Genomic DNA, 15,829 nt, shown 5'->3' on the forward strand with positions numbered 1-15,829 from the left:
ATGGAGGTTTAAAACCCTTCAACTAATTCCCTCCATATTAGCCCCTAACTCGCCTGGAATAGCAATATCCATGACTAGTAACTCTAACCGAGTTAAAATCTGACAGTTTAGGCTAACCTGGAATAGTTTGGGATAACTAATGGGTTTTAAGGGAGTTATTTTATAATTTACAGTTTTGGGGGACTTCTTTCAAAATAAATGAGATTTGGAGGACCAATATCTAAAAAACCCTTTATTTTATAGGATGTGATAGCTTAATTCTCATTAATTTGTTATGTATTTACGTGTCTTTGCCTTTTCGTGATTATTCCCATGTCGTGAACTTTTATCTCATATTTGCAACAATGTAGCATAGTTCATTTATGGCAGGTGACTGCTTCAATTTGGGAAGCATTTATCAAACAAACGTATTACACTATTATTGTTGAGATTCAGTATGTTGATATAGTGACATTGTGTTTAATAATCAATGCAGGTTACATTCTCTGGTGCAATTTTAGAGGTGTGTATGAGAAAGCTTGTGTTCTATCCTGAAATTGTAGCATTTATTGAAGAAGACAGAGAGAAATTCCCAGTCGAAGTTCGTTATGCTTATGCTTCCCCACCCAAGCTTGTATTGCTGGACGAAGACGGCCAAGACATTGAATCAATTAGGTCAGTTTTCTTGCGGTTTATTTTAGCTAGTTATATTACCTTCAGAACTTTTCTAGTTGTAGTTTTTGTTATGCATATTGACCTACTGATTTATCAATACTGTAAAAAAGCAGCTGCTTTCAAGAGATTGTTGCTGAATATGACATTAATAGCCAACTATTTGTTTTATATTTTGATACTTTTTAGTTGTCCGCTATCTACTAACCACTTGAAGGAGGATAAATGCTATAACTTGCAAAGGCTGGACGTTTGTTACCGGCAATGCCATTGTGCAATTTAGACAATTATAATTCATAAGAACCTCAATAACTGCCCGCCTTTCTCTTTCTTGCTTCGAAATACTTTGAATCAGAACTGTACTGGCAGCTTCTAGAAATATGAGAAATTATCACCAATTATTACTTTAAATGATTACGTTACTGAATTTCCGCACACAGATTTTAGAAGAAATTGCTCGACTTCTTCCAGTTTAAAAAATGTTAAAGCAGAATTCTCTCTGACAATAGCTTCACTCTTTGGACGTTTTAGTTCTATAAAGTATAATTATTACAATAGCCAATAGAATTAGTATGATAGTGAGTTATATTATACTAAGCTTATGGGAGTTGTAATAGTATATGTTTGTTTGAAGATATCCTTTAGTTCTTTGTTCCTTTCGGTCTGTTAGGTATCCTTTGGCTCTGAGTTCTTGCAAAATGATAAGCTAACTGCAGAAATAGCAATTGCACAGATCTACACTTTCTAACGACTTTTATCTTAAAAGGACACCTAGAAGATATTTAGTTAGACAAACATGTGCAACAACACTGCACCATATTGGCAGCCTGTTGGAACTGTTCGTGCTCTAGTTGATGATACCAAACTACTTTTTAGAGAGACCCCAGGATCACAATGTATTTGGTACGAGTTGCTGGTATGCCATTAATTTGATATACCTTGAGTAAAAATAGGCTAAGGAATGAGGCAGTAGCCGCAGTGCTCCTGGTGTTGAACTGGAATCTCAGTGGTCAAACGACTTACCTCATATTTGTCTCATCCTGATTATCACCCAAACAATCATTTAGATGCAGAAATCTTTACTTTTGCATTAGTGATAAACATCGACTGGTATTATTGAATAGAGATCATAGAGGAGATATATCGAAGATGGTTTCAAGCGCCGTGAGCATTGAGCCAACTTTTAGCAAAACTCAGCTCATGATAAAAAACTTGGTGTAAGCCTCCTTCTATGTGCTCCAACTGTAGATGATGCAGTTAACTGAAACTTGTGAAGGGTAACTCCACATATGAAAGCCTGTGCTTTTAGTCTTCCCTTGATACTCTTACCAGAGGCTAGATCAAGGCAAATCCTTCCTCACACCCTCCTTTTTTCACTTCTTATATGACGTTATCCAAAATTCTCACGTAGCCAGTGAGAACTGCCATCTACTCTTACACAACCTTTGTTTTGTCTCTTGGTCATCTGGTATTGCCACACATTCCTTCAACTATTGTTAACATCAATTGAAACATCCAGCTACAGCCTGCAGCCACAGACAAACTCTACCCTACTATTCTTCACTTTTTCAACATACATGTGCAAGTGTATAAGATTTCACTTCTAAAAGTTAAAATTAAAGATTGTGTTGCACGAACATGACTGTATGGTGCGGATATGATACAACAATCCATTGACGTGCAACAAGTTTATCAGTTATGTGTTCTTGACATGTGTTTGAACAACTTGGCACTGTCATGATAGAAATGTCTTAGCTACTTAGCTGCATACCTTTTAAAATGTGTGCATGTACTTTTATATTGTAGTTAATTTTGTTATCTGATAAGAAGTTTGTAAACTGAAGATAAAAAATTCACGCAGCTTTTAACACAAGGCTAGGATGTTTTTAGACTTAAAGAAATTGTGCGTTTAAAATACTTCTTAGAAAGGGATTTTCTGTTTGGATGGGTCCTTTGGTATTCTTTAAAATTTCAAGTGGTTATCAAGATAAATTGTGTGTTTGAAATAGATTTGTCAGAGGAAGTTTGGATAGCAATGGAAAGGGAGTGTTTTGGATAAGGACTAATTATAGAAATAAATTTTGGTCATAAAATTTTAGACCACGTCTATGTGAAGGGAGAATATGGGCATCACATGGGAAGCCTTCTTTTGAATCTGGTTACAAAAACATATGCTTAATTGTTTTGGAAGCCCTAGAGATTTAGTAGCAATACCTAGCACATCCCTCTGCTCTACTTGCTTATTGGTCGTGTGCTTGTCCATACACTTGCTTTTAAACCACTGCTTCCTTTTGTTAGCACGTAATATCTTGGACAATTGTATGATTTGAAGGAAGCCATGGCACCGTTTGATCTTCCATATGTTTTAGCACTTTTATAACTTTACCCAATCGTAGGTTACCGTTTTATCATCGAAACGATTTTCTTGCTGAACGGCGTATCATAACGTGAAAATTTTTACACCGTCTCCATGAGGAGCTTTCTTCATAGTACCCTTAAGGAAATACTGCAGATGATGCTTTAGCGAGTGACTCGTGCATTAGTTAATTGTGGACAACGAGACAGGATAGCTTGTATTTGGAATGAGAATTTCACTCAAGAAATCATGGCATTGTGTATAGTGTTTTCTTATTAGGTGTGACGAATTATAAAGGTCTTGGTTGCCTTCATGAGTTTGAGCTTATGTTATTATCATATACCCTTGTCTAGTCTCCAAGAAATATTTGCTCTTATTATGGAATCTGTGGTTTTCTCTGTTTAGTCATTTTGGCTACAAGCATATGTCAAATTTGTAACCAAATATATATTACATACTGATTCTTTAATGTGGTCATGTTTTCAGAATTGACAACTGGAAGCGTGAACATATTCAGCAGTTCCTGAAGGAGAAGGTGAAGAGCCCTGGTTCATCATCAATCTGAGAAAATGGCCGAGGACCCCTTTTCCTTCTGTTGCATCCAAACTTCTCGTTGTGTCAGAATTTATGATCAAATTGTATCACAATCATTCAAACTCACTTCTATTAGCTGAATCTTTCAAGCTTCGCTCTGTAATAGCAACACTTTTGATTTCCTTTGTTGCTAGAACTAGAATTAAAGAAAGTAACGTGATGGTTAAATTTTAGTATTTTAAATGGTTGTCATCGTTTCCACAAAATTGAATAGAAGAATATTCATGTAGTGGATCCGAAAATTTGGATAAAGGGGCCTCGTTGTTGTTTCCAGCATATATATATATATAGGGAGAGGTTCTAATAAAAACCTAGAGAACTAAAAACCAATCCTAACCCTACATTCTATTTCATCCAATGGCCTAGATTTCAATGGCAGAATTGTAAATATAGACAAATTTAATACACCGTATTAATGTGAAAAGGGTAAAATTGGAACAATTCATTGCATTAATGGTGACTGATTACATTGGAACAATGATACAAATTTAATATACGTCCTTTAATACTCTCTCTTACATTAATAGTGCTACATTCTTTAATACTCTCTCTCTCTAACTCACTTCCCGATCTCTGTAAATCTCAAATGAAGAACACAACAACGCAATGAATCTGGATTCACCGAAGTGATCTTCAATCCAGATTCACTCTAACGAATTGAATCTGAATTCATTCCAATCGATTTGCTGCTCCACTGGATTTGTGAATCATTCTAACCATCCAAGCAGAATAAGAAACTTATGGTAAAAAACAAGCTATAAAATTTTATAACATGAAAAATTTTCACCTTTTACAGCAAAAAGTTATGATTTTTATGGTAAAAAACAAACACCTCACATAATTGAATCTGGATTCACTGCAGTGAATCGAGATTCACTGAAGTGAATCTAGATTCACTCATACGTTTATTGAAGTAAAAACAAGCTGGATTCACTGCAGTGAAACGAGATTCACTGCAGTGAAACGAGATTCACTGCAGTGAATCGAGATTCACTGAAGTGAATCGAGATTCACTCATGCATTTATAGAACGTGTTTGATGATTTTAAGCAAAAGGTTACAATTTTTATGGTAAAAACAAACACCTTACATAACTGAATCTGGATTCACTGCAGTGAATTCAATTATTTAGGACAGCAAAAATCGGCGATTCACTGCAGTGAATTCAATTATTTAGGACAGCAACTAAAACAAACCCCACAACTAAAATTCTGAACTTTAACCAATTTTAACAAAAAAACTAACAGGATTGCAATTTCTAAAATATTTTAATAGAAACCCTAAAAAAGATTGCAAATTTTGAAAGATAATCCAACAAAACAAACAACCAAGATCGAGTATAAGAGAAACCCCAAGCTAAAACAAATCCTAGAACCAAGATCGCAACTTCAACAATTACCCTAAAAAGAAACCAAAATCAAATTGAAATTAAAGAAAAACGTGACGAACCGAGGGGGTGCTCGAGCTTGAAGGAACTCTTGGCCATGGATCCCCTCTTTCTATCATCCCCAATACATGACGAGAACAAAACCATGATCAGATCAAAAGAAAATAACACCTACCAAGAATCAAATCAAACTTAGAATATAACCTACCAAGAAAATATAACACCTATCAAGAAAATAACACCTACCAAGAGAGAGGGGGCTGGTTCAAGCTTTTGGGAAATGGAGGAGAGAGAGAGGAGAACGTGAGAGGAGAGTTGCATGGGAAAATGGAGAACTCAATAAGAAGCCATAATTTACCTCTCTTTAGCTGGCGCTGTTTATTTCTACTAATTAACCCTTATGCAGCTTTAATCTCAGCCATAGGTATGAATCTAAGATCCATATGAGAGGATTGGTTCTTAGTTTTTAGGCATTATTGAGTTTGAGGTTTGTATTTGAACCTCTTCCTATATCTATATAGATATGATATATATTATATAATATATATATATATAATATATATTATATATATATATATATTATATATAATATATTTTATATATATATATATATATATATATAATATGAGATTAATGGTATCCTTGTTCATAAGGACCGGGATTTCCTCCTTGCACGCCTCTAAACACATAATTGAGCGATTAATTCGATGGATGATCCGCTCCGTTGAACTTGATCTACATATTCTAAAACCCTAACACATCAAGTTTGGAGTGAATGCGTCTCGTTTGACCCTCCATCGAGCCACATATGAAAAGTTCGATTATTCATTCAAAACCGTTAAAATTGATACGATGTGGATGAAGCGCGTTCAAACCGACGACGGTTTCATACAAACTATTGTGTTGGGGTTTTAGGAATATGTAGATCAAGCTTCAACGGGAGCGGATCATCCACAATCGTCGCCTCAATCATGTGAATTTTAGAAGTCGTCATAGCGAGGAAATGCCCCTCCTATGACAAGGATACCATTAATCTCTTCTCATCTCATCTCTCTCTCTCTATAATATATATTATATATATTAATATATTATATATTATATAGTATATATATATATATATATTATATATATATATATATGGAGACATGCGTTCAATAAAAACCTCATTAGCCTAAGAAACTAAAAACCTTCCTTCATCCCGAATGCGCTAGCGATTCTCGGCTCAAACAGTCAACAGATACATGCAATTATTTATTTTTTTTTTTTTTTTTTTGTTTTTTTTTTTTTCTTTTTTTTCCTCATTAAACACCATGCTTATTACATTTAACCCACGTGTAATCTGGATTCACTGCAGTGATTCGAGATATGTTGAGTGTGGAATCTGGAATATCGCCTGCGTCTGAGATAATTAATAATGACGGCTAATTAATGCCATGTGTATGTTTAACTGTTTGACCTGATCTCAGCCATTAGGATTCATCTAGATCTCAATGGATGAAAGAGGTTTTTAGTTTTTAGGCCTAAAGGACTTTTTATTAGAACCTCTCCCTATATATATCCATATATTATATATATATATATATTATATATATATTATATATATATATATATATATATATATATAAAATTTAATCATAGATTTACATAATGTGTCATTGAAGAAATTTCTCTCGGTTCCTATTGACCATTAATGTCTTGACAACATAAATAGCCGTTGTGGAACCTAAATCGAGCGTCTCCGTTCATTCTAGAGGAAAATAAAGTCTTAGTAACTTCATGTATAAAACTTTGTTTAAAGAAGACGTCTGGAAGAAATCTTAAAGATGATACTTTCATAATGACTACTTTCCCATGCTTTTTCGAAAATTCAAACGCAGATTTTCACCGTTCTTTTCTCGCTTTCCCTTCATCCTTTTCCTGTAATTCTCCTTTTTTTCCTTGTCTCATTCAGAGATATAGTCTTGATTTGAGCACAAAAATTCAGTTGCCTTTCTCTTTCAGCAAATCTTTTTTTTTTTAAAGGCATTTGACTAATAAAATTCTTCACTTGAATACCTTTGTGAAATGGAGCAAAAATGATACCTTCATGCTCAATACTCTTGTCATGTTTGGATCAAAGTTGCTACAACGATCAAAGCCTCGCACATTAATGAACAAGCATAAATAATGAGAGAAGCACAATTATGTAAGCATCGATATCTCTGAAATTGCAATTGCATGGTCATATGCTGTAAAGATAAATTTCAAGAAGACGATAGCTTAAGGGGACATAAAACATTTCTATCACGACATTGGAGATAATTACATTGGGCGACAGCCCATTCAAAATCATTCTCATATATACATTTTCTTCTAAATGCCATTCTTTGATCTCACAGAAAAAGTGAAACCAATTGTTTAGCGAGGCATGCATTTTGCATCCAATTCCCTTGGAAACGAAGTGAGTCGGGTGTCTCCGGTATTGCGAATATCAAAAAGCTTGGAAGTTGCACGAGTACGAGCTCAATTCTCTCGTCATTTGAGCAAACTCTCACAGAAGGGTAATCCTAGATCTCTCGTCACTGGGTGAACTCTTAAGGCATATCTTAGGCCTGCAAGCATATCATAAAGATGGGGTTAATGAATTATGAAAGCAAACAATAAGTAAGTAGTAAACCTTTCTTTAATAACTAAGAGCATCTCCAGCCCAAAAACCCAAAATGGTGCAGTTTTTACACCAAATCACTATTCCATCTCCAACCTATTTACACCAAATTTTACACCAAAAAGAATATTCCTTTTATTATTCTTATCTTTTAACATTTTTATCTATTTAAAATATTTAACAAATTATATAATTATGAAATTTTAAGTGCAAGTTTTTCTTATCTAAATGTAAGTTTTTCTTATTTCTTCATTTGGTTCTAGTATTATGAAATTTTAAGTGCTTGGATTAAATTATCTTTTTTTTTCCTTTTTGAATTTTATTTTAATAATTATTTTATACTCTAATTTCATTATAATAGTTAATATAAAATAATATATATTATTAATACATATATAAAAAACAAAAGCAAAAAATAAAAAAAACTAAATAGAATAAGATGGGAAATATGATGGATAAAATGAGATATGGTTGGAATATTTAATTTGTTATAACAAACTTTAAGGGCAAATTTGTGGGGGAAAAAATCCATATCTACGGTGTTGCGCCGTTCCTGGCGTAACATTGTAGTAGTGCTTTAAAATAGCGCTAATTTTGCCGCTCGGTAGATTTGCGTCAATTTGGGTTTTTGGCGTTGGGTTGGAGATGCTCTAATGGTAATATATTGGTTTCTAAATCATAATCTGTATCTCCTAAGAAATAAAGAAACATTTTACTACTACTGCATCTTCTGAAAGGAATCGGTAAATTAAAGGAGGGTTAACTACAGATACTCTACCGTCATGACTTACTCACTTATAACCTCTAAACTTTTGTATTAGAACTTACACCCCTTTCATCGAAAATGATATTACTTTTTCTTTCCCTCACTTTAGAGGCCACTTTAAATCTTTTTTCTACTAAACCGAGAGCAAAAGGTAATTTGTTATCATGTGAACCTAGCATGGAAAATAATGTCGTTCCAGAGTTCAGTGGCTAAATCTGACAGTACAGGCGGTGTATCTTCATTTAACCCTTACAGAAAACCGGAAAAACCCAGACCGAACTACTTTGTGGTTTTTCTCTGGGATTCATGAACTTTAGCAAATTATGAAGTGCTGGTATGTACATCTTGCAGTGAGCAATGCAGGCCGTTTTTACAAGTATGAAAAACAGTAGAATTGTTTCATTTTATTATTCATTTTTCTTTGATATAAACGTTTTGCCCATATTCTCTATCGGTTGTTATAATGTATCTTTTATATATTTATATTTTGAGTGAGAGATCTTAATAGACAAATGTGAGTTCTCATATGTTAAAAATTTTGAGTTTAATGTCTTCCATTTTAAAACAATTAAGAGAAACCGAGAGTGGCATAGGATATTTTACGGGAACAAAGACGAGTAGTGCATTGAAAAGGTACCTGTCTTCTTCTCCGGCCTTGGAGAAGGTAGCATGAGCGTACTATCAAATAACATGGTAAAAGAAAACCAGCAAACTGAAGGGATAGCTGAAAGATGACAAAGGAAAAACGTTATTACCGAGTGGTCATGCGTGAATAAACTTAACAGTAGCCCCAATCAATGAGCATCAGTAAATATGACAATAACCATGAGCTAAGGTATCTTAGCTGAAAAAGTTACTTCAAAAGAAGGTAGAATTAGAATCAGACAGAACCTAGGAGGAGAATACTATTCCTAACTTTCTTAAGAATAACATTCTTTCTTTCACTTAATAGGAATTATTTAATAGACTATGCTAAGGTTGGTATGGATAGCTAAAATGCTCACGGCTCAGGTTGAGATCGGCTTGGTAAAAAACTCTAGTCATTATCTAAAGGAAACAAACTTGAGTAAACCAAGCTCACAAGAATAATTGAACAAGCATGAGCATAGCCAGACTCAACTTGGTCTTCGTTTCTGCTCGACTCGTTTACAAGTTTTAGAATATAAAAATTATAACCCTCAACCCTCATCACTTTCATCACTTTGGTTCAGTTGTGGGGTCCTTTAAGTCTTTTGATATGGTACCAGAGCAACCCAGATCCAAATCTTATAGGCCATAAATTCTTCAGAGCATTCTGAAAAAATTAATACCGCTACGTGAGTTCAGGTTTCCACCCTAAACGAGCCCTCACCGTGTAAGGCATGTTAGAATATAACTTATATAAATAGGTTTCCACCCTAAAAGAGCCCTCACCATGTAGCGCTTGTTAGAATATAACTTATATAAATAGGTTAAATTATAACCCTCACCACAACTTAGGAGCATTGGTGCAATGGCAAGGTCCTTTGACAAGGTTGTATGGGCTCAACTTGGCTATATTTTAGTATTTTTTTAAAAAACCTAAGCAGAAAAATTATCCTGAAATTTAATGCTTATATTATTTCAATATACATTTTCAAATTTATTTGCTAGTATTTTTCTAGAACTGTAATAGGCTTGGATTGGGCTTGATTGATAATGTAAATAAAACCAAATTTGAACACAATTTAAGGCTATTCAAATAATTGAATGAATATATTCATGGACAGCCAAAACATTGGCCATTTGGCTCAATTAGAAGCCCTTAATGGTAAAGCAAGTAAAAACGGTAGTACTTATTTTAAAAAGAATCGATGTTCCAAAAAGTGCAACGATTTTTTAACAGATATTGCTCTATGTATAACTAACTAGTACCCCAAAATCATGCACTCTGACGGAGCATAATTCCGTGACAGAAATTGATCATTCATTTTCGGATTTATAAATCAATACTATAAACAAAAATAGATATCAACAAAAGTAGCTTACATTGAAGAAGTCTGACGCGTCATGGACCATTCCAACATCTCGTATAACCATAAGAACATGGTGAACAAGAAGAAGAAACATCAACTGTATAAAATCAAAGTATAAAGCAAACTTCAACAATGATGAAGAAGTAAAGACCAACAATAAGAAAGAAAAGCATAGGGACATACAATAAGAGCAACAGAGCGGCAGCAAGCTATCCCATTGTTGTGTGCAGCTGCATAATGTTCATACTCTGCATTTAGCAGTTCTTGCTCAGCAGCAGCAATGGCGAGAAAATGGGAATTATTTAGATCAATTCTTGCACCCGCCCAACCTTGTCTACAAATAATTCAAAAAGAACATTCAGTTGACACTTTACAACCGATCAAAGAAGTTTCAGTAACAAACTGCTACAATGGATTACACGAGTCACGCTTGTAATCAACCTAGATATGTGCTTATGCAAATAGAGGTTAAATAATATATTATCCTTTTCCAGTAAGGATAGATTAAAAAAAAAGCAAAGCTTGAAAGTTCAGCAAACTGAGTGGCATGAGCCCAAAGAGAAATTCCACAAGATACCCCCAACTACTTGAAGGGTTCAGAACATAAAATTATGTCTTCCAACCACAATAATCTAAGTCATATTTCTTGCAGAAATATGATCAATATAATACTGAAAACAAAATTTGCATTGTCACTAACTCCATAAATCGCAAAAGCTGAAATAGGTGATAAGAGTCAAATGTATAAAACAAGGCATCATTATAAAATTTGATACACAAAAACTTCCAATTCACAGAAAAAATAAAAATGTATTATCTCTGAGGAAGATGTAGCTAATAATAGAAAGAAAGGCTCATTAGAGTGTACCTGATATCAATGGCTATCATGTCCGAACTGGATCTAGTTGGTGGTGCTGAATAGTTGGGTGCATATACCTTTACAAGTAAAATAATTAGTTAAATATTTTGTCAGATTAAAAGAAGATTAATAAATATCTCTTTAACGACAGTATCCATCAAATATTACGAAGAACATGGAATGCTTTTACAAAAATTTTCCTCCAAGGATACTTATTTGCTGAGAAGCATTTCTGAAAAGACAAAAGTAATGCTTAGTATGGTAATGCAGTGCACAAGTGCACAAAAATGAAATAATATCACTGATAAAGAAATCACCATAAAACTGTATGAATCTAAGAAAAATTTTAATGACGAAAAGCTCCATGAATTGAATTCATAATGGAGGAATATATATAAATGATCAAAGGAATATATATAAATGAAAAAAAATTAACTATTTCTAGTAATGGAATCAAATCTCAAGAATAATGAAAATACAGAATGCCGAAATTTTAAGTCTAGATAAAAATAAATTATGCACAGAGTTTGATATTTAATACCAACCTGGTTGCAAATTTCACATGTGATGTTCCCCTTCTTATTGCACCATCTCTGTATGCATTTCCTGTGAGCAAACTGCACAGAATAGAAGCAGAACATTCTGATCAATAGGTGATCAACAAGTGCACTTCTGGAATAAATGTAATCGAAGTGTTCAAAATTGCATGCATAGAAGAAAGAAAAAGTGCAGACGCCTTCTCTTAAAATAAAAGAATTACAGAGCAGAAACAGTTATCGATTCATTAAAAATATTTTACATCAACAGTTAATAAAATCAGGACTTCTTTCACTTATAAAAACCAATAGATAGAAACATATAACAGCATGTTGTGTGCACTTCAAAGGAATTACCAATGAGTGGTTGCAGACATAATTTCCATAGAAGCTGAAATTGACAATTAACTATATAACAAGTGCCAACTTATCTGTAGTAATTGATATAACAAGTTTTTGTGCGACCATTTCTGATTTTGTAATTATGTGCATCACAAAGAAATATACTTCAGAAAATGATAGGTCTATGATTTTACAAGAAAATAAACTTAAGCCCCTTTTCAGGCTTTCATGGCACCACATGACAAAAGCACCTCTCCAAATATTGGACCTCCCTGAAATGCTAACATTCTCTTAACAATTAGTTCTGCTTTTGCATTGTATACAGTCATACAATGAATTACATCGTAGTCACCGATTTCTAGTTACGGATACCAGCCTAAAACCATTAAGCCGTGTTATATCAACTATTAAGAAGAAATATAAAATTTTGAAGAATTAATGCCAACACACAGTATTGAGTGATATAACAGCCTGATTGAGATCTATAGTAATAGTTGTCCATATACCACTATATACTATTTCACTTAATTAAACATATTTGGTAGCTATCAAATAAAATATAATTAATTATGGACAGGAGTTGAGGAACTATAATTTAAAAAGTAACTAAAGCAACTTAGAAAACCAAAAGGTGAACGGGAAAATAGAACTATTTCCAGAAATCCTAAATCATCAGAAACCCAAGCAAATTAGACAACAATGGAGCAAACTCGTATACAACCTAAAGGTTAAAAATACGATTACGAGGATCGATCATAGTGGCTAGTCACATAAAAGTAGGATCAGACAGTTCATTGACACTATGATAAAGTTAGGAACAAGTACAAAAAAGATTATTTGCTAAAAATCCTACAAACAATAAATCACAAGCATTTGGCATTTGAAGTAAAACTTCCTGCAGTGTGGACCTAGAACCACTAACTTCTACCAAATTCAGGTAAATACAACTGTTCAACTAGAACTATTGCAGAAAACAAAGCTTTAGCATCCATAAGATTCTCATTCTAAAAACAAACTAAATTGTTTAACTGTGTTCAAAATTATTTTATAGCAATTATAAGGCACAATCAAGACAAATAGGATACATGCATTCAGTGTCCCCACAAAAAAGGGGGAAACAAAAGCTTTGACAAACTTAGGAACTAAAACCAAACTTTAAATTGAAACGAAAAAGTGAACAAAGATTTTATTTTTGTGTAGAATTCATAGTTTAATCCTTGATATAAAACAATAAAAGGGCAAAAAAAATGCATGTTAAAAAAAAAAACCCGCCCATCAATAGAACAAGTGGGTGACCTAACCACCCAATATTATCATAGTTACCATGGAGAAAAAAAAGCCCACAAATAATGGGGAAAAAAAAAACCCAAAAACTCATCCAGATTCCTAAGAATGTAAGAAACAAAAAATAATAATAATAATAAATGGGTCACAATAAAACAACATTTCTATTTTAAAAAGGTTCAAGAAACCTCGAAAAGAATCAAGACCGGAACAAAATAGAACTTGGGTCAAACCAAAACCTACAGTTTTGAACAGAAAAATAACCTACCAGTTTAAAAAAAAAAAAAGCCATCAAAAGCCAAAATAGAATAACTCACCTAGACTCCTAACAAATTAACAATAAAAACAAAACTGGGTCATAATAAAACAATACGTCTGCTAAAATATTTAAAAACAAAAAAACCCACCTTGACTTTTTCCACTCTAAAAAAGAACCTCAAAAAATCAAAAATGGAAGAAAAATAGAACTTGGGTAATACCAAAATTGCAACTTTCAGCATAAAAATATTTAAAAAAAAAACAAGGGAAAAATTAAGACCTTGAGGGTTCCATTGCAAGCACAGGGAGCTTCCATATCGCTCTCATCTCCTTCCTCTTGACAAATCCTGCACTCAATCAATCCTTCTCCTTTCTTCTTCTTCTTCTTCAAACCCTCACCATTAACAGAGCTCCCTTCATCTTTTTCCTCTCTCTTCAGGAACCCATCTCCATTACTACTATCAGGATCAAAACAAGCAGCTGACGCGATGATTCTATCGACCAAACCCATGATTTTTCTCATTCTGCTCTGTTTTCGTTCATGGAGAAAACAGAGAGGAGGTGGTGGGGATTCGAAAGACTAAAACGCCCCTGGTGTTTGTCTGATCTGACCAAAGTTCTCCTTTTTAAGGGGCCCGTGTGACCGTCAAAACGCTATCTCATGGCATATTTATTTACCTTCCAAATATGTGTATTTACTGATTTATATCTGTGTATCCTTCAGCATTTTGTTTTTATACCTCTCTTAAATAACATTATTCTCCTACGGCTGAAAGAGGAGCACCAGATGTCAGCTTTTTCACCCAAATCCTCTCAAACGGAGAGGATTTCAGATTTCATAAAAAACCACTGTTTAACTCCTTTACGGATTTCGAAATCTGTAAAAAAAAGTTTTGAACCAAACTCAATATTAGGAGTCATTTGGAATCCTTTGATTACGGTTTTGCCACCGTCAGATCCAAATATCATTCCTTTTCCATGAGTGAAACAAACAGCACCTTACCTTCTAAATATGTGTATTTACTGATTTATTTGTGTATCCTTCAGCATATTGTTTTTATACCTCTCTTAAATAACGTCATTCTCGTACGGGTGATCCAAACAGTTAGAGGTTCCAATGTAGTTCCTGCGGTCTTAGGTTAACACCGTTAAACTTCATAGATGTAGGTTTGTTTTCGACAGTAACTCTACAAATTGGTAGATTTGGAAGGTTGTACCAAAAAAATTTCATATTTCAAGGAGAAAGGGGATACTTTGGTCATTTTATTCCACTATAATTTAATATTTTTGTGAATAAGATAGAGTTGAGGAGTATATATGTGAAGACCCATGACGAAAATACCCACATACATGGTTTGAATGTTTAAACGCTTATTTTTGGTTTTTATTTTGAAGGGAGGTGTCATTAATGCTGTGCCAAGACTTCGTAGAAATAATTGACTTGCTCAATTTGGACCCTGTAAGCTTGGGGTCAAGGAGTTGGTGGGGGTTACAGTTCTTTGTGGACCCCATAATGAATTTAAGTTTTCTATAGGTCGGAGATGCTTTGAGATTTTAAACCGTTGCATGCTTTTTGTTTAGATTTTGGGCATAGTTGTTTTCTGGACAACGAGCAGTGGGCTAATTCTGGAGTTTATAATAAGTTGGTTATTAAAAAGAGTTCGTAAAAATAATTTATATAAGCGGTTGAAAATGATAGTTTGCTAAGTAAATATAAAAAAATTGCTTAAAAACAGCTTAGATGTTATTATTGTTAAAAGATATAAAAAAAATATGGTATATAAACTAAAAAGACAGAAGGTGCTTTTAAAAGCATCATCTAGTTGCTTCTAAAAACACCCCTTAAAAGCAGAAGTATTTTCAATAAGCATGCCAAATTTTTTGTCACCAAACACTATTATTGGGTGATTGTTTAAAAAATAAGCAAAAGCACCCTGAAAAAAGTAATACCAAAGTTACCTTTAGGCATTTGGAAACCCCCCTTTAGTTGTGGACGATTAGTAGATAACCTCCTATAACTTAAAAATATTTGGAAACCCCTTTAAGTTTAGGGCTAATAAGAAAATCCTCTTTAACTTTAAGATTAGAGTTAATTTTAGAAAAGCCCCTTCAAATATGGAGGTTGTCCCAGAAAATCGGCCTCAACTATTTTAACTTTA

The 15,829-nt window shown here is 33.6% G+C and overlaps 2 protein-coding genes across 2 annotated transcripts in view; one reads left to right on the forward strand and one right to left on the reverse strand.

Annotated features, from left to right (window-relative positions):
• Positions 1 to 3,784, forward strand: part of LOC109826215 (selenoprotein F) — a 13,149-nt gene extending 9,365 nt beyond the window's left edge. The window contains exons 3-4 of the mRNA XM_020393217.1: positions 476 to 654; positions 3,494 to 3,784. Of these exons, the coding sequence (XP_020248806.1) occupies positions 476 to 654; positions 3,494 to 3,572 (258 nt within the window). The 3' untranslated portion in view covers positions 3,573 to 3,784. The remainder of the gene's footprint in view (positions 1 to 475; positions 655 to 3,493) is intronic.
• On the reverse strand, positions 7,185 to 14,185 carry LOC109826295. The gene is made up of 7 exons (XM_020393315.1): positions 13,951 to 14,185; positions 11,796 to 11,867; positions 11,260 to 11,327; positions 10,575 to 10,725; positions 10,405 to 10,488; positions 9,035 to 9,121; positions 7,185 to 7,578 (listed from the first exon to the last, which is right to left on the reverse strand). Exons 1-7 carry the CDS (start codon positions 14,179 to 14,181, stop codon positions 7,573 to 7,575), a joined length of 699 nt encoding a protein of 232 aa, XP_020248904.1. The 5' UTR covers positions 14,182 to 14,185; the 3' UTR covers positions 7,185 to 7,572.

Source organism: Asparagus officinalis, chromosome 10 (assembly GCF_001876935.1).
Source record: "Asparagus officinalis chromosome 10, Aspof.V1, whole genome shotgun sequence".
NCBI lineage: Eukaryota > Viridiplantae > Streptophyta > Magnoliopsida > Asparagales > Asparagaceae > Asparagus > Asparagus officinalis.

Bases quoted from the DNA above. Each gene is read 5' to 3' on its own strand.
- LOC109826295 (XM_020393315.1), bottom strand. From the start codon at position 14,181: ATGGGTTTGGTCGATAGAATCATCGCGTCAGCTGCTTGTTTTGATCCT. The intron at 11,868-13,950 runs GTCTTAATTTTT...TATTCTGTGCAG, and splicing joins CTTGCAATGGAACCCTCAAG to TTTGCTCACAGGAAATGCAT. The intron at 10,726-11,259 runs GTACACTCTAAT...AATTATTTGTAG, and splicing joins ATGATAGCCATTGATATCAG to ACAAGGTTGGGCGGGTGCAA.